The 22650-nt window shown below is 46.3% G+C and overlaps 1 protein-coding gene across 5 annotated transcripts in view; it reads left to right on the top strand.

Annotated features, from left to right (window-relative positions):
• GRIP2 (glutamate receptor interacting protein 2) overlaps window positions 1-22650 on the top strand; it is a 221632-nt gene that overhangs the window by 166922 nt on the left and 32060 nt on the right. For all 5 annotated transcript variants that reach the window (XR_002442489.1, XM_021409444.1, XM_021409446.1 and 2 more), the window contains exons 2-12: window positions 5504-5584; window positions 8262-8397; window positions 9180-9325; window positions 11992-12078; window positions 12372-12447; window positions 12930-13075; window positions 17081-17228; window positions 17818-17987; window positions 21285-21410; window positions 22054-22206; window positions 22373-22559. Coding sequence is in view for 4 of the 5 variants with exons in the window: in XM_021409444.1 (XP_021265119.1) it covers window positions 5504-5584; window positions 8262-8397; window positions 9180-9325; window positions 11992-12078; window positions 12372-12447; window positions 12930-13075; window positions 17081-17228; window positions 17818-17987; window positions 21285-21410; window positions 22054-22206; window positions 22373-22559 (1456 nt within the window). In the remaining variant the exon portion in view is untranslated. The remainder of the gene's footprint in view (window positions 1-5503; window positions 5585-8261; window positions 8398-9179; window positions 9326-11991; window positions 12079-12371; window positions 12448-12929; window positions 13076-17080; window positions 17229-17817; window positions 17988-21284; window positions 21411-22053; window positions 22207-22372; window positions 22560-22650) is intronic.

Here is a 22650-nt window from a genome sequence, read left to right as displayed (position 1 = left end):
TTCTGATACAAAGTTGGAGCGATGTGTTCCTAGAGAGGGAATGATTCTGAAAAGGGTGTGATGCCATGTGGAATGCCAGGATGGAAGAGGTGACTGGCATTTTGTCGCTGTCCTCCAGTATTGATGGCACAGCCCCTGTCCAGGCTGTAGCACTTCAGGAGAGAAGTCTCACTTTGGGATTCAGAATGGGAGTGCATGATACATGTCTTCCCCTATCCTCCAGCTAGTAATACAGTAACTGACAAATTCTTCCAAACCTATCAGAGGCAGGTCTTTTTAAAGGTAATCGAGTGCCCGAAGATGCAGGTAGATGATTATAATCTAGTTTTCAAGTACATGTTTGCCTCTTCAAGATTCCATGTCACGGAGGCCGTGCCTGGTGGCTGCATCTGGGGTTGTCCTGACCCATGCCCTGCTCCTGCTCCTTATTACACTGCAGACAAATTTCTCCTCTCACTTCCAGAAGTAACTCTCCTCAAAATGGATCAAATCATACTCCGTTTTGGTCATTTGGGTTTCTATTTCCAACCTTCAGCTTTTATGCTAGCAAAAGATACTGTCTTGCATTAGCATGAACAGCATTTGGTTCTTAACACCGTTTTAGTATTCACTTCTCTAAATAAGGAGTGCAATTACCGTATGGCTAAATAACTGTTTCCAACTGTCTTTTTTCCATTAAACAAATGGGAGGTTTTACCTCTTGGTCTTCCCACAAGATTAATGCACTTTCTCTGCAGGAGCTGTCTTAAAACAATCCAGGAACCTGAACACTTGCAGACAGCAAGCTTAATTGTCACAGAATCTTATTTAGCCAATGACGATTTTCATTAAGAGGTGATCTCTGTTAATAACATAGACTAATAACTTTTCTAAATGAAAAAAACACCTTTCTTTCCCCCCTGCAGGCAGGGATAATGAACTCCTAAATCAGTGCTCTTTCAGAGGAAGCTTTTTTTGTTGTTGCAGAGGTTGGCTTCAGACCTAACTGATGCCAGAGGATCCTGATGTCTGTTCTCACATCTCACGGGGAATATAACTGTGAAAAGTCATGGTGTTTTTGAGAGCAGTTTTGCTGCTAGTTGCTACTGGAAATTTTGCCCAGGACTTCCCCACTGGCTCCATACTATGCAGGACAGGGTTGGAGGAACATCTCAGAAAGGCAGGAAGTCAGCCTTGGCCAAGGTTCACTGTCTTGGGCAGCAGGTCATAGAATCATAGAATCATTAAGGTTGGAAAAGACCGCTAAGATCATCAAGTTCAACTCCAGCCTACCCCTGCCGTGCCCACTGACCACGTCCTTCAGTGCCACATCTCCATCGTTCCTGAACACCTCCAGGAACAGTGACTCCTCCACTCGCTGGGCAGCCTCGTGCCAGTGCCTCACCACTCTTTCTGAGAAGAATTTGTTCCTAATATCCAACCTGAACCTCCCCTGGCACAACATAAAGCCATTACCTCTTGTCCTGTGATGGGACAAACCACTTTGCAAGATCAGGAATTCTTCTTATAAGGAAACTGTGGATTTCCTATGAGTTAGGATTGTTTTAAGTTTGCAGTTGACCCCTGCAAATAAGCTATCTGGCTGCTGGATGATCAATGGTCAAATAAGTATCTTGGTCAGAGGAGAGGCTTGTCAGGCAGAAGGCATGAGTGGGAAAGTAAGCTCAAACTTTCTGTGAGACCTAAGAGAATCCTCACCATAGTTAGCCATGGGAAATGGGGAAACCAAGTTATTGTCTTTCCTATTAATACCTCATCTCTTCTTTGTCAGTGGATGAGATGTGCGCTCCTACTCTGCAACGCAGGGAAGAAGAGTTCAGGGCTGGATATGTATGGACAAGAACAAGGGACACTTCTCTCCCTGCTGGTGGTATGACACCAAAATGGCAAAATATGTTGCCAAAGAACTTATAGCAGATTTTTTGTATTGACACAAATCCCCATGGGATACGTGTACAGAAAGCATTGCACAGTCTGTTTTATTGAGAGTCTAATGTTCTTAGTGAGCTTTTTTGAAAGGTCTAGAGCTGGCAATAACATTGCTGCTTGAAAATCACTAATTACAGAATATTTTCTTTGGAGAAATTTGGGCCTGCTGTGTGTGAGGGAAAAAGCTTGAAAAATATACCTCTAATGGCTCCAGCATGGGTAGCTTGTGAAAGGCACTACATAGGCTTAAGAGAAAAGTTATTTTCCAGAGGGAGTGAAGGCATTCATGAATTTTCAGTGCTTGGGCTGGCGCTCCTTTTGGGCTGTCTGAACATCAGGCTACCAGCCTTCCCCTGGCTGGATGCTGTGCCAGGCAGGAGAGAGGACTGAAAGAGAGCAAAAAGAGCTGGATTTCTTATTTTAAAAAAACAAAATAACCTCCTACCTCACCTCTAAAGCGTCTCCATTAATACCAGCTTGAGTGGCAGAACAGGAAACCGGCTGAAAATGAACAAAGAGCCACGCAGCAGGGATGCTAATGCAAGCAAATGCCAATTCACACTTCAGCATGCGTTGTGTGGCAGCTTCCCTTCCTGTTCAAACATTTTAGCCTGATAATGAGTGGAGAAAAAAAACAAACATTTTTAGCATAATCAACCACGTTTTGAGGGAGAAGAAATAGAAGAAGGGGAGCCATGGTGCTAATTATTTGCTGTTGATCCTGCTGCAGCGCTGTGCAGGGGGCTCAGTGCTAATTGCACACAGTGGCTGTGGATCAGGTCATGGCTGTTGGCTGCTGGGGGAGTTGGTAACACATCAGCAACCTGAAATGGCAGCCAGGGCATGTCCAGCAATAGCTACTGGGGTACGGAGGGTGACTTAGTGAAATGGGATTTCATATCAATAGTGATTGGGGTTGCAATGGGGAAATGAAGCTCAGGAGAGTGCTGGTGGCACTCTGGTCCAGGGCAGTGTGTTTATGGGAAGCAGATGGTTGGCTGCTTTGCTTTGCCAGCAGATTATGGAGCTGGCTTCGAACCATCTTCCGTGGCTCTCTGGGAGCACTGGATTCCCACTTGCAGCAGAGCGTTGCCTCAAGCACGTTACCTGGGTAAAGCTGGCAGTGATGCTCTTGAATGAAAAGTGGCTGCATGCCGAGGTGGTCCTTGTCATCCTTAGCATCCTGTGTGATGGAAGGCAGGCTGATGCCCGGAGCACTGTAGCTTCCTGCAATGTATCCCAGTGAATTTTGCAAACACATCTGTAGGCTCACGTTCCAGTGCTGAAAAAGAAATCTCGTGCTGAGATCCTGAGCTGCCATTTTGAGGTTGCTCCTCCATTCAGGAAAGCAATGAAAGGAAGTTATGGCTGCCAGGCTGACCAGTGTGGGCCGGGAGCTGTTGGACTGGCACTGTTCTGATGCTCCCCTTGGAAATGCCTGCTTTGTGATCCCAAAGCGTCCCTGTCTTCTGCTTGCAGTTGTGCAAGGTATAGGATGGCAGAGAAAGAGTAAGGCTGGACATAGGGAAAACCTGCTGGAGAGAGAAATTAAGATGGACTTGGCCAGTATGGACAGTGAATGAAAGTTCTGGAACTTTACCTCTACTGAAGAAGAGCTGGCAGGTGGCTTTGCTTTGTTTTCAAAAAATTAGGTGCTGGAACTAAATTGTCCCAAATACATTAAACTTTTCCAGAGTCCTTAAGCCCAGATTACCTTGTTCCTGACTTCCACATCACCCAAGAGACCACTGCCATTAAAAATGCCATTTGAATTTTCAAGTCTTCTGGTTGAAAGCTGATGTTAACACCTACCTGAAATCAATGGCTTGACTTGGCTCTTGCTCTAGTAGCCATAGCTGTTGGTTTCTCTGTCATGGAGTAATGCTAGGAGATCTCCATGGTCACTTGAATCAAGTGAAAAATCACTTGATTTTTCCTACTTTCAGAAAGTAGAGCTTTATTCCTCTATTTCACAGCAGTCCTGGCTGCTTGGGTACCAAGGTTCAGTGTGCTTTGGCAGCAGAGACTTGGCATGACTTGGTGGTGGTCTACTGCCAAGTGCTAATTCTTTCTTTATTAGAAATCTTTGGTTTAATGGTGATGGAAAAGCTGACACAGGAGAAGAATCCAAGGTGTGAACACTTATGCTATCCCTCTACTGGCTGCAAAACAGGTTGAAAAACTGACAGGTGCTTATTTTTTAGCTGAAGCTTTTAATGCTTGAAAATGCAGATTTGGGTCAGCTAAATTCTTTCTGAGTTTTCCTCAACTTGTGAAGTTACTTCAGCTGGGGCATCAAGAACTAAAATTAATATGTATATCTGCTTTGCCTTTTTGGAAAGTACTCTAGGTGGAAACTTGTTTCATTTTACTTTTAAAAAGTGTTCAAGCCTTTGAGTAGAATCCAACTCTTTGCATTTAAAGGTAACCTGCATGATTCAATTTATACCAGCATTTTTCTGTTTGTGGGGAAAGTGGGCTGCCAGCAAACCGAACATCAGTTTTAATTGCACAGTGTACAGACCGCTGTCTTCAATGAAGCTGTGTTTTTTGTTCAAGTTTTTTATTCCCTTCATACATAGCGAGACCCAAACTCTTCTGTAACTTAAATATACGTTACTGAAGGGCTGTGGAGAGGAGTATGTGGATGGGGTTTTCGGTAACCTGTATTTATGCTGTCATGGGCAACTTAGAAGTTGCCTTCACAGCTGCTGAAGGATTGGGAAGTGCGATCCAGGAATGAGATCACTCAAAGGGGGAGTTATTTGATACTACATAGTCACTGGAAATTATTGATTGACAAAGCTCTGGCTTTTTAGGAAACACCAGAAAACAGTCACTTTAGCTATATGCCAATGAAAGGTGTAGAAGGATGCTCTCTTTACTGCAGGTAACCTCTGTGCAGGGTGTCTTCTGATAGGAGAATACAAAGATATTTAAATACATTTAAATTTCAAATTGTGCTGCACAGTGCTTTTAGGGTGCATAATACTATTTTCTCTTTCTTCTGCTTTTTTTTTTTTAAGTCACTTAAGAGAAGGTGCTCTCTATACTGTACAGAGGCTGCACAGCAGCAGGAAAATGTGACTTTGAAATAATGGCATCTGTAAGAATAGGCAATTTCATCCAAGTATAGTGATTTAGTGCCCTGTTAGTGTCCTGATGTATAACTCCATTTCCAAAAACCGTAAGTTTCTTCACAAGCATAATGACAGGCTTAAAACTTGTGAGATGAATGCGACAGCTCTCTCTGTCCTCAGCTGTGCCATGTAATTACAGGAGCAAGGGAATTTTCTTCTCTCTTAATGGATTAGCTCCCAGAGGAATAAATCAGATAACGCTATTGCACCACTGCCACTGTGTTTCTTCCCCTCCCTCTCCAAAATGCAGGATGAGTCCGTACGATGCAGTGCGAAGCCAAGGCTGGTAATGGTTTTTCTCATCTGCAAGCTGTGATGGGGTTAAGATCCCAATTCCAGTGTCAACAAGGACAAACTTGTTGCAATGTTCGGGCTTTAATGTTGTTTGTTGCTTTGAGCACTAATTTTGGTTTTTTTGTTTGCTCTGCTCCCAGATGATGGCCCTTACTCAAAGGGGAGCAAGGACTCTGGCGGGATGGACTCAGCCCTGGTCTCCAGGAGGCAAAGCATCCCAGGTAAAGGAGTGGATCAGCTCCCGCTCCAGCATATCATTGCTGCGGGTGCTGGGCTTGCTGTGCCAGCAGTACACCAGCAGGTTTGGAAGGCCTGCTCTAGACAGCTCATCACCTTCCTAATGAAGCCTGGGGCTAGATTTTAACTTCTGACCATTAAACACCCAATCACAGATTTGACTTTGCATGTTGTAGAGTCTTTGGAGGGGACAGAGCCCTTTCGTTGTTTGAACAGCAAAATCTATGCACCCATGCTATTAGGAGAAATCCAACACTATTCTCATAAGACACATAAAGGCCACGGCTTGAAGGACCAGGTCCTGCTTAATCAGCTCACTTCCATGTCTGTGTGCACCTCTGATAGCGGCACTAGGTTTATAAAGGCACTGACCAACGTGCTGTATTGCTTATCTTGATAGATTGATCTCAGGAACTTGCCTTTTTTTCAGAGCAGTAATTCCTCCTCGAACCCACAACAATGGGTGATTGTGCTCTGGGAGTTCCCATTTTTAAACACTTATTAAGGATCGAAATTGAACCCCATTGAAGAGCTAATAATCTCCCCTTTCAGCACCATCTGTGCTGATCAGTTGTGTCTGTAGATGAGAGGAAATGCACAGGATAGTGTCAGATGGCATTCCTTCCAGCGTGTCCGTGAGCCCCCACAAAGCTTCTAACAGCCCCTGAGATCCTGAGTCGTTGTATTGAAAAGTAAGTTACTGAGATGGCAAGGGATCAAAACTGTTTGAGATTAAAGAGCAGGAGCATTATGGACCTGATGTTTCTCAACAAGCTGCTGTTGCTGTGTTAAATAGGGACCCAGCAGGGCCTGAATGCCTTCCAAACTGGTGCCAGATTGCAAAGATGTTCTCCACTTGTGTTAATCAAGTGCATGGGATATTCTTGGAAGTGCTTCACCAAACAGGTAGAGCATGGAAGGATGTAGCGAGGTACAATTGCTAGAGTCATGATGGCATTACATGAGGAGTAGAATGCTAGTGATGAGGCACCATGGTGCCTAATAACACTGTCCTCTCCCAGTGGAAGAGGACAGAGAAGGAAAGCCCCCCATGACCACGGGTGTGCTATGTCAGTGTGTCGTTTAAAGCAGCCTGCCTTGCTCTGGAAATCATAGCATGAAAGATGTCTCAAATGTTCCCTCTCCAAGCAGAGCATCTCATTTAAGCCTTACGGAACTTGGGTCATTTGCAGTGTAGGTTTCAGTCCACAGGCATGGGACTACTCTCGCCGCCAGCACCCATCACCACCTTCTCCTGCATGATTTTGGAGAAAGTTGCCCTGCATGAAGGACGCTGTGTTTGTCCCGTAAAGCAGCAGGGAATTTCAGCACTCAGAGAGTGGAGGTGGATGGATCATGATGTAGACAAATTCTGCAAAAGCTTCTTTAGAGGAGGTTCTGGCAAGGCATGAAAGTCATCCGATTTGTCCCAAGGCTGGATCCTCTGAGTGGAGTGCGAGTGCTGTGGTGTGGATGGAGGTGGAGCTGCCTTCTGCTGAGTCAGCCAAACTTTTGGTCTCTCCTTGGGCCAGTGCTGGCCCCCCACAAGCTCACCCATCTCCTCCATGTCAAGTCTTGAAGCTGGAATAGTGTAGGGACACTGTTGTTTGTAAAGCCCATAGGTGAGCTGCAATGAGATCACAGTTGGCATCACGTCAGGTGTGGCTCATAGGTACTGGATGATCAAGAGCATCTTGTTGGACTGTGGGAAGGCAGAATGGAGGAGCAGTACTGGCGAAGCAGGTGTGAGGTATGCATCCCCTAAACGTGACCCTGCCAAATGCATTGGGGCTTGCTTGCATTGAACCAGCTATGTTTTAAATGTGTCTCATGGCTTCAGTTGCAGCTGTAGATAAGGTGGTTACTATAGAAGAAGTCTGACATAGACCAGATGCAGATGAGCAGGGAAACTGCTGTGGATGAATGAGTTCATGCCTCCTCCTTTCCTTGCTGCTGGCAAGATCCCACCTCTCCATATTATGTTCTTTACCTCATGACTGCATTGACATCTCAGGATGTTTTTAAAATTACCACATTTAAGTTCTCCCCTGTTCTGTCCATGCAGGCAGCTACCGCAGGTCCACAACATCCTTCCACCTGCTGAATGTGAGCCTGCCATGCAGCCCTCCAAACACCCGCCCTGGTCCATATAAAACGTAGTTCTGGAGGTAATCTCCCTGGACTTAGATGCCACCACCATGGAAACACAACGTGTTATCCTCTCACAAGCCCTCACTGCCCTGCCTTGCCCTGCTTGCTCTTGCCTCCAGACCTGCATGCAGTGCCTTTCATGTGGGTCTGCCAGCACACACCTCTGCATTGCAGTGTCACTTCAAAGAAACTGGAGCTTTCTCTTCCTGCTAATTGGCACTGGAACAGTTTGCCCAGAGAGGTGGTGGATGCTCCATCCTTGGAGACATTCAACATCAGGCTGACGGGCTCTGAGCACCTGATTGAGCTGTGGGTGTCCCTGTTCGTTTCAGGGGGATTGGACCAGATGACCTTTAAGGGTCCTTTCCAACCCAAACTATTCTATGATTCTGTGAATTGTATAAATAATTGCAGCTCTGCTCTCCCATCACCTGTAGGATAAGGATGTCCTCGGGACTGGGAGGAATATGCCTTCCACTGAGGGGTTTGCCTTTATTCCTGATGTTTCAGAGGAGTTCAGAGGGGTCACCATCGTGGAGCTGATCAAGAAGGAAGGAAGCACCCTCGGGTTGACCATCTCGGGTGGCACGGACAAAGATGGAAAGCCAAGGGTCTCCAACCTGAGGCCTGGAGGACTGGCAGCAAGGTGAGAGATGGAAATAGGGCACAGAGGGCATGGGAAAGCCGGGGAAGAGTTCCGCAGATAGGGTTATAATTAAAATAATTGGCACAAAGCTTTTTTTTTTTTTCCTCCAAGTGCCTCAATGCAAAGTTGTTGCTTCAGTAAGTCAAATGTCTTCTATTTTGAGCTATTTCCCATGTTCTGTGCAATTATGCTTTGAATTTTTGTGTAGGGATATTTGGGATTCTGTGAAATTAGGCAGCCTTGTCAGGAGAGCTGCATGGTACAATACATCTTGATCAAGCTAAGTGGTTTAATATTGTATCTGTTCTGAATACTGAGTGTGTAAGTAACGTTACTGGCTCAGGAAAAGAATGAGAGAAGAAAGGCTCCAAGAAGCAGAGAAAGGGAGGGAGTAATTGAACAATTTTGTAGAAAACAGGCAAAAGGCAAGATGTTTTCTTTTCTTCTGTTGAATTTTATTTCAGACAGCTCTTGGTACGCTTCTCTTTGAGTGATTGCTCTACGTGAATGGGAATTGAGCGACAAAAAGAGAAGGTTGTGAACGCGTATGTGGCAATTGTTACTGTATGTACAGATCTGAACATTTGCCACTAGGAAAGATAGATGGCTTCAATTTTAGCATTTCTCTCTCAGAGCAGGCGTGTGCAATCAGACAGCTAAGATCAGCCCAGCCTGGTGCCTTGTTCACAAAATCTCGTGGTTATCAAAGGCTGCCAGGCACTGCCAGCCTGGCTACAGCAGAGGCTTTGTGCTACCCCTGCTTTCTCCCTCCTCATTCACAGAAGTGACCAGCTGAACGTTGGGGATTACATCAAGTCGGTGAACGGCATCAACCTGACCAAGCTGCGGCACGATGAGATCATAAGCCTGCTGAAAAACGTGGGTGAAAGGGTAGTGCTGGAAGTGGAGTACGAACTTCCCCCGGCCGGTGGGTACCGTGACAGCCCTGCTCTCCTACATTAGCCACGCTTTGACCTGGGGTGCAGATGGGCTTGCTTGTGCTTGGGTCACCATGGCCAAGACAGGACCTGGGGGCATGGTGCTGTTCTGCCTTCATGAGCTCGCTGGATGCGGCCGCTCTGTGTGCAGTCGGAGCAGAGTGCTTTTTCCAGCACAGTGGGTGCCTGCTCATGCACACCGGCGGGAGATGGCTGATTAGATCTGTCTTGCCTCAGAGTGACTTGGTAGCGCAGGCCAATCTGCCTCCTGATGCTACTTCAGCTTTTTTTGGTCTTTTTTTTTTTTTCTTTTGGAGTGTGGCTGTGGGAGGTTTTATTCAGTTCTAAGTATATATTGCTAGATATTCTTTTCTGAACGGCAGCAAGTGCTGTTATTGCTTAAGAAGCTTTGAAATGTTTGGTGTTTTCAGAGGGAAGCTGAAGCAATCTGCCTTCTAGCGAAGGGGCCTTGGGCAGAGGCTGGCAAGCCCGGATGACATAAACAGGGTTTGTGTTGTGCCCTGGGATATCGTGTGCTTTTGCACTGATTTGTTTGTTCTGATTATAACAAACGGATGCCTCAGTTCACCTTCTCTTCGCAATCTTTCCTTTGTGAAAATGATCTCCCTGGTTATTACTGTTATTCAGAGGGTCAATCAGAGAATGACTGAGCGGAAGAATTAGAAAAAAATAAAAAGGGGAAAACAAAACTAATGAAATCTAAGCATTTTACCCCAGATACAAACCTGTCTTACACTTTACATCTCTGCTGCTGCTTCTGCATTTACCTAAAAAATATGGAATACATAAATGACAACCAACAAACCCAGCGCCCAAACCGTTCAAGTTTTCCATGATCTCATGCTTGCTGGAGATGACAACTCTTAACCTTTCTGCTTAGCTGTGAGCCTGGCTATCAGGAATCTGATAAGCTGTCCTTACAGCTGGGGAGCAGTGCCAATACCGCATAGCTCAATCAATAGCAGCGAGGCAAAATGTCTCCATTCTGATTGAGCAGGAAGAACACACTGAAATAGCGACTTTTCTCAGATAAGATTATTGATGCTGTTTATGACTAATCCAAACAAAGAGGCACTGCAAAATACAGAGCATTGTCCAGTGTTGCTTTGCTCCAGTTCATTGTTGGTCGCTCACGTGCTTTTATCTGTGGTGAGGGTTTGCTGTTGCTGTGTGCACTCGCTTCTCTCTCCCCAGGCAAAAAGCAGAAATGTAGTGCAATTCAATAGCTTGTGCGTGTGGGTTTCCATTTTTCTCTCTACTTCATAATTTCCTGCTTTGGACGAGCCCAAGTCCAAGTCTAGTTTTCAGGCCACTGTGTCATATAATCTCTTTCATGAATAAACCAAGCCCTGCATTAACACTAGCTGAGGTTTCTCTGCTCCCACTGCTCTTATGAAAGACTGCTGCAGAACTTCATGCTTGGATGCTTAGGACAGAAATTGGACAGTTTCCTAACTCATTTGTGGATGCTTTATGCCCTTTTCTTGGTATGTGAGTGTCACCCATCAGCTGGGAGCCTTCCTCTGCCCCAAGCTTTTCCCTTTTGAAGCATTTCTAGGCTGCATCCCTGTCAGCAGTCAGTGCAGGAGCAGAGCAGCTGTGCAGGGCTCTGGTTTGGGAGTATATTTGGCCTTGCTGTAACCTGGTCCCCAGGGCTGCCTGCTCGCACATGGGCACGGTGCCTCAGCTGTGCATCTTTGGGGTGAGTTTAACCCTAACTGGGGCAGGTCCCAAGCCCTCAGGGTGCTTGGCAGCGAGGACCAACGTGGTCATTGAGGACAGAGGGGAGGTTGCCTTCCAAAACTCCTCCTGAGCCAAGGGGAAGGGCTGGCGTGGATATGCCTGGGTGCCTCCTGCTTCTCCGGTTATCCCTGTGGCCATTTGTTGCAGCTGGTTTGAAAATAGGGAATTGATCTTTTTGGAGTGGACAAGGCTAAAATGCCGTGCACCATTCTGGATGGAGAAGACTGGGAAATTGTCTCATATTCACAGCAGTACTTCAATAAATCATTAAATAGCAGCAGATGGCAAGAGGCAGAAACAGTTTTTTCTTTTTCTCTTTACTTTTGTACATTAAATAGTACTGTGTATTTAATATAAAATTACTGAATTGCCCCTAGGATCAGTTTAAAGGATTCACTTAATCTTTTTTTAAAGTCAAAATGTAGGAGGGAAGGGAAAAAAACTCTCAACCTTTTGCACTGAGGATTTGGGATTTTCATTTTCTTTAAGGTCAAGCGGTGGCTTGACTCCTTACGCTGCTTCTGTTTTTTTTTTTTTAAAGTAAGTTTCCATCTGTGGCAGAAGCTTCTGGGCTTTGAGTAATGCTGAACACATTAAAGCTGGTTGATAAATGGAAGGGTTTTACTTGAATGTCAGAGTATTAGCCAAGACAAGTTTGAGGGGAAACACACAACGCTGAGCTGGTCAAATCATCCCAGACCATGGTGGTTGGCTCTAGCAAAGTTCGTGTGTCTAGATTGGGTTTTTGTACCTCTAAAAAGGGAAGATATGATATGGAGATAGGGGATGGACTTCCATTTTAGTGATACTTGGCTGAGTTTTGTTATTATCTTGCAGAGTGGCATGGAAGAGGCTTGTCTGGGAGTAACCAAGTTGTTTTCTCTTCCTTTAGTGCCAGAAAGCAGCGCTGGCATTATTCCCAAGACCATTGAGGTGTCCCTCTACAAGGAAGGCAACAGTTTTGGCTTTGTGCTCAGAGGTTAGTGGCTTCTCTGCTGAGAAATGAGTGGGGTACAAACACTGGCAGAGGTGATTTGGGAAGCAGGAAGAGAAAAGAAAGAAGATGAATGTCATAAACTACAGATGAGAAGCAAGAGTGTGCCCCATAGAGCAGCCTGTGCAGCCTTCAAGGCCGGCCGGGTGCCTAATCTAGGGCACTCTTTGTTTTTGAGCTGTGTCAGCTGTTATATGATAAATGTCTCTACTTTCTCAGCACTCTCATTCAGACTCTCAAACCCCTAGTGACTTACAACTTTCCTGGTTTGCTTACAGGGGGAGCCCATGAAGACTGGCACAAGTCCAGACCGCTTGTGCTCACCTATGTGAGGCCAGGTGGCCCAGCAGACAGGTACTGCACCTCCAACATTTGCTGTCACAGGACAGACCAGCAGCTTTCATTGCACTTTTGCACATATATCCTTCCTGTCCTCCGTGCTGGGATCTCCCCAGGGCCTCTTGTGCTGGTCCTGCAGAACTACAGAGGTGGTGTGGGACCCGTGATGTGCAGGGAGAATGGATCTGGTGCTCATAGGGCGACCTATGTATGGAAGCACCAGGAGCTCCTCTTCCACAGACGGCCACTTAATTAACCCTGTGCAGATGAAGAGCTGATGCTATGTTAGAAAGTGGGAAGCAATGTATGTATTGTCACGCTGCTAATTTAATATGATGGGCCTGGCACTATAAATAACCCTAGCTATTGTCCCAGGGAGCGTTCAAGTCCTAAGTATCAAATTAATTGACATATATATATATATATTTATACTCATGCATATATAAATATATAAATGCAAAAAAAAAAAAGTAACTTTTGCCTGTGGTTTCCTACAGAGAAGGGTCCTTGAAAATTGGGGACAGGCTGCTGAGTGTTGATGGGATCCCTCTGCACAGTGTGACCCATGCTGACGCCCTCAACATCCTGCGGCAGTGCAACCAGGAGGCACTCTTCCAGATCGAGTATGATGTGACCATCATGGGTAAGGCCAGGATGATTGGGGTGGCATTTGCTCTGACTGCCTGCAAAGTATGTGGGGCTGGAGGCAGCGGTGGTGTCACTTAGTTTCAGTGGAAAAGTTTCTGCCAGTGTGGGTGTAGGGGCTCAATTCAAAGCTGACTTAGCTGAAGGTATTTGAAATGCCCTTATCCGAGGACATGTCCCAGTGAGAATGTTGACTGATTTTAGAGGAGGGGGAAAAAGAGGAGTTTCTAATGCAGGAGAAGTTGGAATTGAAGTGGGCTGGAATGTCGGCGCTCTGCCAGCACTGCAAATACTGATATTAGATGAGTGCAGGGCAATGAGCTGCAAGCGGGCATCGGCTTGCTGTGACTGTGGCTTGGCTTCTGAATTTTGACCCTGTTTAATTCTAGAGCTGTTTCCTTTCTTAGAACTTTCAGTTCAGATCTTCTTCTGAAATAAATGAGGAGTGTCCAACTGACTGACCCCAGAGAAGACAGAACTTACTGGAGGGCAGAGGATGGCTATTTCTAAAAATGATCTATCTACACAGTAGATACCAAGTTTGAGGGTATTATATTTTTTTTCCATTTGATTTTCAGATTCAAGCTCTGGGAAAGAGTTTATTATTAGCTACTATAAAGTCATTTTGAACTGGCTTTGTGACACACAGCTGTTACTGCAGGGAGTGTAGTTAATGAGTTTTAGGTTACCACAGAGTCTGAAGCTGTGCCGGCTCTGGAAGCTCACTGAGCTGTGCGCTCAGATTTGATGTTGCAGCTACATCTCCAGAGGGGTTTTCTGCCTCCACTGGAGCCGCAAGCAGCATTAGTTTGGAGTCTCTTCTGCGAATCTCACAAACCAGTACAGCACGTGTGAGCCTGGGATCCAGTGAGGAACAGGAGTCAGATCAGGTTATTTTCTGGTTTAGTAGCGAGGAGGCAAATCAAAAGGAGTTTAATACCTCCCCACTGCTGAGCAAACAGAGTTGAGAATGCCAGAACTCGTTCCATGCAATGTGCAAGAGAGTTGCTGTAGAGTCAGGGAAATCCTTTTGCAATCCTTGAAGGAGTTCTGTTTCCTTCTCAGCCTCCTTCCCCCAGTCTGCCCTTCCTTTCACAACAAACACCGTGAGCATGGACGTACTGTTTTTAGAGCTGTGTCCCTATGCGGGGAGGCTGCCAGAAGCCGGGCAGCTGTGTATCACACAGACACATGCTCTGCTGGGAGAGCTGGAAAGAAAACCCGATGCCTCTGCAGCTACCTGTGTGCTGCCTGGCTTCTGCCATGTTACAGGAGCAGCTGCTCCTTAGAGTTTGGCTGGCATTCAAGAAAAAGAGGAAAGCCTTAAATTATGGAAAACAGAAAATCATAAAACAATTTACATTGGAGGGGACCTTAAAGATCGTTGAGCTCCAACCCTGTGCCGTGGGCTGGTTGCCATCCACCAGCTCAGGTTGTGCAGGACCCCATCCAGCCTGGCTTTGAGCACCTCCAGGGATGGGGCACTCGCACCTACGCTGAGCAAAAATACCTGAACTCTATTTTCTACCTTCTGAAGCGATTTTGATTGCAGTAGTTTGGTCGAGGTTGGTGAGGGCTGTCCTCCCTGGGGAAGCAGCAGGTAGTGCCAAGGAGGGATTTAGCACAGAGCTTTCCAGTCTGAATAGAAGCAAGCATTTAGTGGTGCATGGCTTTTTGGAGTTTTGTTGTTTGTATGGTCCCTTGGTGCCTATGCTACAGAAAGTTGATTGTTTCAGATCCTGACTTGGAGCAAAAATAGCTGTTAAAGTGTCTCGGTATTTCTTCTTGAGTAACTCTCCCACCTAAAGCTGGCACGGCTGAGTGAACACGAGCAAAGTCAGGTTCTGTGCAGTGATTCTTCTTGTGCAGCTATACAGTGGACCATGACCACATACTCCCCAAGAAGGTGTAAAGACAGCCCCTTTTTAGCTACTTTCTTCATAGAGTGCTTCTCCCCACCCCTGTAAAACAAGATGATGCAGAGCTTGCAGCTTAACAGTCTTTGCAGAACAAAGATTTTGCCAGGCAACGGCTAATAACTGCAACCAGAGATGAATGCATTTTCCCCAAATCACACTTATTACAGACATTCTCTCGACCAACCAAGGGACGGTGATGAGGGAAGGGAAAAACAGGTACTGGAAGCAGTGTGGAAATGCAAGCAGCCAGAAGGGAGCATCGCACTTAGAAAACCTTGGTGAAAGCTCTTGGTGAAGGGGCTGGGCTGGGGAACATGTGGCCCTTGGCTGATGCCAGATAAACATGGCAATTAGCAGATGCCTTCCTTTTGGAACACAGGAGAGCTGTGCCTTTTCCATGGATGCTGAGGGAGGTTGCAGACGTGCCTGATGGGGCAGGTGCTGAAGCAGCAGCGTTCATTGACTCCCTGCAGGAAGGTTACTGCATGCCCTGCCCTGTCCTCTCAGCATTTTGTTTTAAATTAGCTTGGGTGTAATAGCCCTGTGTTAATCAAGCCTCACAAATATTGCTAAATTGCATGCTCTTGACCTTTGATTTGAGTTAAACCTTAGTGGCTGGGCTGTTATTTCTCAAACAAATGACTCTATAAAATGTATTTGGAACAATCCTTGTCTGTGACACAAGTGATGAGGATTAAAAGGACATCAAGGGGGCCCGTGCTGTGCAGGGTTAAGAAGGGCCATGGGCTGAAGGAAGGACATATTTTCCTTGCAAACATAACTGGAGTCTAACACCCCAACATGCTGTTTCCATGACCAGTTTTCCTATCTTCTTCCCTTTGGCTGAAGGAATGTATACATATGAATGTATCACTTTTCAGAGGATGTGTGCTGGACAAACATGGGCTGCAAAACCAACATGTAGCTGATGCTGTTGGAGATCCTTCATCTCTTGGTGCTTCCTTTGCTAATGAAGGTCTCAGTGCACCTTCCACATGCTTTATCTGAGTGCTCTGGGCACCTTTTTAGTGAGCTTTGTGCCAGGGTTTGCAGGTCTGTCCAGCGATCCTTTTCAGCTGAGAATAAATGGTGTTTCATTTGAAGCCTTGCATGACTTTCAGTATTGCTCATTCTTTCTCCTTCCTCCCCCTGGAAAAAGTACACCATGGGTAGGCCAGAGTCAACTGATCCCCACACAACCAAAAAATCTGTCTCCAGAGATTCAGTATCTTCAACAAATCCCAGGAAAGATCTTGCTGCAGCTTAGTTTCTGAGATCTGCATCAATGCTCCCATTTATCAGAGTGTAAGAATGAGCCATGCATCACATTTTGGAGCCAAGTAGCATCAGCGTTTTTAGTGGAGCAGAGCTTTGGAAGAGAAAAGCCTCACTGTGAATAATGAAGGGCTGAGGAGGCATCAGGCTCTCGGAGGGCTTTGGCAGCCTTTCCTTTGAAGTGGATGATTGGGTTTCCATGAAGCGCTCTCATGGAAGTCGAGCTAAACAAAGCACGTGTAGGAAGCTCCGTGTCTGCTCCCATGGGCAGAAACACGCAGCAATACTGCAGAGCCAGTGCTGGAGTAGCCAGGAGGTGCTGACTTGTGCCAGTCTTCAGCATGTGAGGCTTCTGAATGCCTCAGGAAGCAAGATCCTGTTTTTTTTTTTTGCGCCTTTTTGATTTTGTTTGGAAAGAAGACTCAAACAGTGATGTCCTTGTGATCTTCCCTTTTTGTGCTTTTCTTTTAATATGGTTGATGTGACTGCAGCGCTGACTTTGAGCATTCTCTTCCTTGATCTTGTTATTAACCTAAAAAGGAGAGGCAAGAGGGTGGTTTCCATGAGTGAATTTTGTAATGTTTCTTCTCTACCGTACGTATTTTGTGCAGAAGCAGTTTTGCATCTTGAATTTCCTTCTTTGTTAACTTGGTATGTGATGCAGAGTTGTGAGGGTGTAGGATGTTCAAACCATCAAGTATATCAGGTCAGCAGAATTGGACAACCCTCTGTTTGCTTCTGCATTTTAGTATTTTGCTACTGCAGAAGGCTGCACGAGAAGCGTCTTCAGATACTCTCTTGTTTTGCAGATACTGTAACGAATGCTTCGGGACCTCTACTAGTCGAAATAGCAAAGACCCCGGGATCTACGCTAGGAATCACGCTGACGACAACCACGCATCGGAACAAGCAGGTCATTGTCATTGATAAGATCAAGCCGGCCAGCGTAGTGGACAGGTACAGAGCTGAACAGGCTGCTCCAGTTCTCCTTTTTCCTGCACTGCATTTCAGTCCCCTTCTCAGTTATATACCATTCTTCCCCACCTCTCCTTGAACTGGCCATGTCCATATGTTCTTAGCACTAAGCATGCTAAAAATATCTGACCTAACACTGGTGGACACTCTTCACCATGAATGAATGTAATTCAGGGCATGTATAAGCTGAGCTGTGATTTAAAAACCTCAAATCTCACTGTCCTGGAGCTGTGGAATGGCAGAAACCTGTTGTGGAATATTCTGTTTAGAACAGGTAGGTAGGGCTCACTGCCCTGCTGGTTGAACACCCAGCTTGGCTATGACCATGCACTGCTGAAAACTTAAAAGATCTTTCCCAAGACACCAGCATCACTGACTTAGTCTTGGACCATTGGAGTTGGTGTTTTTGTCAGTGTCCAAACCTGATGTTCAAACTGGAAGTCAAAAATGAGATGTTGTGGGAATACATTCAGTTGAACCAAAACAGGTGGAATTTGTCCGTTTCTGCTCCCAACTGCAAGGACATGAATTTTGGCTGTGTATATAATTACCCTTGCTGTTTCCTTTGCAGGTGTGGAGCACTGCATGTGGGTGACCATATTCTCTCCATCGATGGCACAAGCACAGAGCACTGCTCCTTATTGGAGGCAACTCAGCTTTTAGCTGCCACCTCAGAGAACGTCAAGTTGGAGATATTACCTGTTCACCAAAGCAGGCTGCCTTTGAAGCCTCCAGAAACAGGTACGTCCTCCATGCAAACACTGTTGGTTGCCTTCAAAACTCAGTTGAGATCCCTACTGTGGTTCTCACTTCTTTTGAATGCTGGTATTAGACTCCAAAGAGAGACATCTGTGGAGGGGAAAAAAATATATTTTGATGAAATGCATGTGATTAGATGATGTTCAAGGACGTGAATAGGAAAAAAAAAAAGGTAACATCTGTGCTTGAATGGGAAAATTGGTGTTGGGAATCCCAGAGTTTCGCAATGCTGAGTGCTGTGCAAGCCGCTTTCTTAGTACCTCAGATAAGAGACTTTAATGGAGAGGGAGGGAAACAATGTTGGTGCTGGCAAATGTGTTTCCAAGCTCAGCTTTCATCAGCTTGCCTAGTAAGGCTTTGTAAAGGACGTGTCAGCAGCTAGACAGGATTCTGCTGGACTTCCTTAGGAAACAAAGCTGAAACACAAGCATTCATTTTCTGGACCAGCCTGTCTGAATGAGAGCTGCTGCTGTCTTTTTCCCCCCCTCAAAGAAATACTAGAAAGAAATTCCGGCTCATCAAACCCCAGATACCTGTAAATTTCAAACATCATTAGGAGTTCACCCTGTGAGTGTCCTTGTTGCCTCCCTTTAGTTTCTCCTTCCATGTAAGAGGCTGACTCAGGCTCTCCTATATACATATTTGTGAAATTAGCCTCACTACTAGTAGACTTGTTGCAATTCTTGCCTGCAATTTTGTTAGAGTCATAGAATCATGGAATCTTTTGAGTTGGTGGGACTCCTAAAGGCCATCAGTCCAACCCCCCTGCAATGAACAGGGACACCTACAGCTCCATCACGTGCTCAGAGCCCATCCAGCCTGACCTTGGGTGTCTGCAGGGACGGGGCACCCACCACTCTCTGGACAGCCTGTGCCAGTGCCTCACTGCCCTTATTGTCCACATTGGTGATCTTTTATTTCAGCTGTTTCAGTCTCAGCCCCTTCATTTTCCAACACTTTTCTTTTAGGAGCATGCATTTTAATAATATTGATGCACAACATCCACGGGCCCAATTCCTTTTCTGTTCTCTTCGAGGGAGGTTTGGTGAAAGGAAGAAATTATGTGTGTTGTCTTCTTTAATGTGATGCAGCAAAACATAAAATCTAATAACATCTTCATGTCTAGAAATAAATCTCTTACACATCCAGTCCCATTTGTGCAGAATTAAAGCCGTTTAACAAAAGGGACAGATGACTTGACCTTTGTGCCCAAGACAAAATGGAAAGCTATAATCCTTTTTCAACGGCTGTTAAAATGAACTATTCTGCTTCTTCCATTAATGCCCTGGTCTTAATCTCCATTCGGTATATATGTATTCAGCAGCATCAGAAGGAAGATCTGGGGAAGGACAGCTCTGTGTGTTCAGAGCCTTTTTACCCATACCTCCACACATCAGATGAGAATGTCCCCGCTTTGGCTGAACTCTTAAGGACGTGGGGGATCATAGGGAAGGAAAACATACTGTCTTTGTGGTGTAATGCTGAAGCACAGGATTTGTCAAATGGAGTTAGCTTTCTCTGCCGCTCCGGGGGCATTTGGAAAAATTGTGGGAGGATTATGCTCACAAGATCAGTGGGAGCGGATGGTGCCCAGGAGCAGTGCTGGGATGGGTGGTGAAAAGCAAGGGAAGCATGGGGAAGGTTCTTGTAGATTTTTATCCCTAGATTGTCCAAAACCTATTTTCTTCCCCCACTGCAATGACATCCGAGCTTCATAGGCCTTTTTTCTGTTGCATCAGCTATGGGCTAAGAACTTACAGACAAGTGGATATAAATGGATTAAACGGTTTTGTATATATGCCCATAAGCTCTGTCACTCGTGTTTCAAGTATTTAATTGTATTAAGAATTCTCCTTTTTGACTGGATTCAGCTCCATTTACTCATTTGACTATTGTTTTTAAAAGCCTCCTGACTCTGAGATTACTTTTGAATTCATAAAATAGAAATGCCAGAGCTGAAAGTGGATGTTTTAAGAGCTTGATAGAGTAAATGCTAAAGTCACTAAAACAAAGACTTTCAAATAATCACACTTTTGGTCAGAAAATCTGACCTCAGTGATTTGATGCCTGTGGTGCATGTACGCAAGATGGATTTTCATTGATAAAGGCACTAAGTGATGATCTTTAGAAGAGCTCTCTGCGTGGACACTGTGGGTTGAGGTGAGTCCCTCTCCTTGGTTTGCACCCTCAGAAAGCTCTGTAGTGCCAGTGGTGGCAAAGTTCCCACCTACAGGGAGAGCACAGAGCCTTGGAGGTATCATTTGGGAAGGGTGGTTGCAGGTAAGTGCCAGTGGTGGGAAGACTGAGAGTTGTCTAGACAGCATACTGCAGAGATTCAGGAGAGAAATCCCAGTGCTGCTGGGCAAGAACAACCAAATTGACCCCGTGCTGCCCAGGAGCAAAAGGGAGCATCAGTGAGAGGAAGGACTTGAGCTTGGGGATGTGTTTTGACCACTGCAGAGAGGATTTGTGACATCACGACCTGATGAAAACAAAGCCACATCTCCCAGGACAAGGGATTTTTGGGTAGAGGATGTCACACTGCAGAAGATTTTTGCCAACATGTGCTGGGGTGGATTTAGGGTTGAAACTAAAGCAGTTGTGTGGCCTTGAAAAGAGTCTGCCATGTTGGTGCCACATCTTAATTTATTGTTTGCCAAAGCATTGGCACCTCTTCCTGTGTTGGTGGCCTTGTGTAATTGCCTTTAAGCAGCAGTGTATAAAATCCCTTTTGTTCTGGTAAGCTGGAGTCAGCCCACCACTGCTCCCTTTTCCGTATGTGCACATTCCTGGCCAAGAGCAGCTGCTAAACACCCAAATGCTGAAGCCAAGCAAAGTGCTGGAAGCACCACTTGGCATTGAGCTTTGTCCTGGGAAGGCAGCAAGGTGGGAAGCAGCACAAGGAGGTTTCCCCAGTGCTGTCAGATAACGCTGATGGTCTCTGCGGGAAACTCATGGCTGGAGGCAGCTTCTGCACGTCGCATAGCAGCCTGCAAATGGTAATGACATCTGTGTGCTGCCAGCACAGCTTACTCAGGCTGTTGGCTCAGGACACTGAGTTTTTTGAGGGGAATGGGTGAATTTCTGCCACTTTGCATCAAGTGTCATGAGGTTACACGGGGATGCATTTTTGCTGCTGGTGCTTGACACTCTGTTCTTGCTCCCTGACTTGTTCAAAAGCAGTGTGAGTCTCTTCTCTACAGTCTCCCAGCTGCTTACCTTTTCTTTCTCTCACTTCTCCATGCCTGTGATGATTTCTGCTCCCCTGGGTGACTTCAGTCAAGGTGCAAAAGAGTGACCACCACCACTGCTGGGACCCCTGCGTCAACTACTGTCACACCCACCACCCCGGGCACTGCAAGACGCCCACTTGGAACCAGACGTCTGGACAGGATTACTGCAAATGTAACCCCCGCACACGGTGTTGCCCCCATCCCTATGTGTGTTCATTTGTGCTGTGCCTCTCCATTTGCTCCACACCCAACTCAGTGGCCTGGCATGTCACTTATTTCCTCCAAGATCAGTTGGATCTCTCCCCATAGGTCCACTGCTGAGGTGCAAAATCAGTACCTACAGCCCACGCACAGAGCTGGTAACTGCAATTAGAGCAGAATGCTGGGCAGACCCTTTGCTCTCATCCTTTAGTCCCACACTTTCCTGTGGGCAAGGGAAAAACTTGAGTTGCTATGAGCCAAGGAGGGCAGCTCTGGTGACATGTAGGAATGAGGTACACCAATGTACCCGGCTCAGCCTTGCTGATGCAAGATGTATGTTAGAATAAGGATTATGACCGCTTCAGAGTCTGTTTGTAAACACATCTCTTCCTGTTCAGCCCCAGGTTTCTGGTCTTATTGCTGTGAGGTAGGCAGGACTGTGCTGGGGATTGGGAAGCAAGCAAGGGAGCCCAGTTGCTCAGCAGCTCAAGTTCAAGCTATGGTTCCCCAGCCCTGAAGCTGAGAAGAAGGAGCTAGTCCAAAACCATTAGGAATTCAGTGAACACCTGTTAGGTGAACGCACTGCATCCTTAACATGCTCTGTGTTTCCCCAGCTCTGGTGGCTGCCAACTTCTCGTCTCCCACCATGAACGCGCAGGGCTTCCCCTGCCAGAACTCGAACACGCTACCTCGCAGCTCCCACCCCATGAGCCCCCGCACCACCATGCTGAGGAGGAGGCAGAAGAAGAAGGAGCACAAGAGCTCACGTAAGGGTGGCTGTGGGCTGGGGATGGGTTGGGCACGGCGCTGGGCTCGCCTTGCTGGCTGTTGGCTGGTACAGAACTGCTCATCCCAGCAGTCAGGGCCATGGTCACCCCTTGGCCCTCCCTGTAACTGTGGCTGCCCTAACTTCTGCTTCTCTCCTCCTCTCAGTGTCACTGGCCTCCAGCACGGTGGGTCCTGGCGGGCAGATAGTCCACACAGAGACGACAGAGGTGGTGCTCAGGGGAGACCCTTTGAATGGCTTTGGACTTCAGCTCCAGGGAGGCATCTTTGCTACTGAAACCCTGTCCTCCCCACCTCTCGTCCGTTTCATTGAGCCTGACAGCCCGGCAGAGAGGTTAGAGACCTTGCCCTTGGATGCTGATGGTGCTGCTGCTGACCATTTCATGGTTTGGTTTGTTTTCTCTCCTCAGAGGCTCATTTAGATA

Source organism: Numida meleagris, chromosome 11 (genome assembly GCF_002078875.1).
Source record: "Numida meleagris isolate 19003 breed g44 Domestic line chromosome 11, NumMel1.0, whole genome shotgun sequence".
Classification (NCBI taxonomy): Eukaryota; Metazoa; Chordata; class Aves; order Galliformes; family Numididae; genus Numida; species Numida meleagris.
Note: the sequence above shows the minus strand (reverse complement) of the source record. Positions and strands in the feature narration are given on the sequence as shown.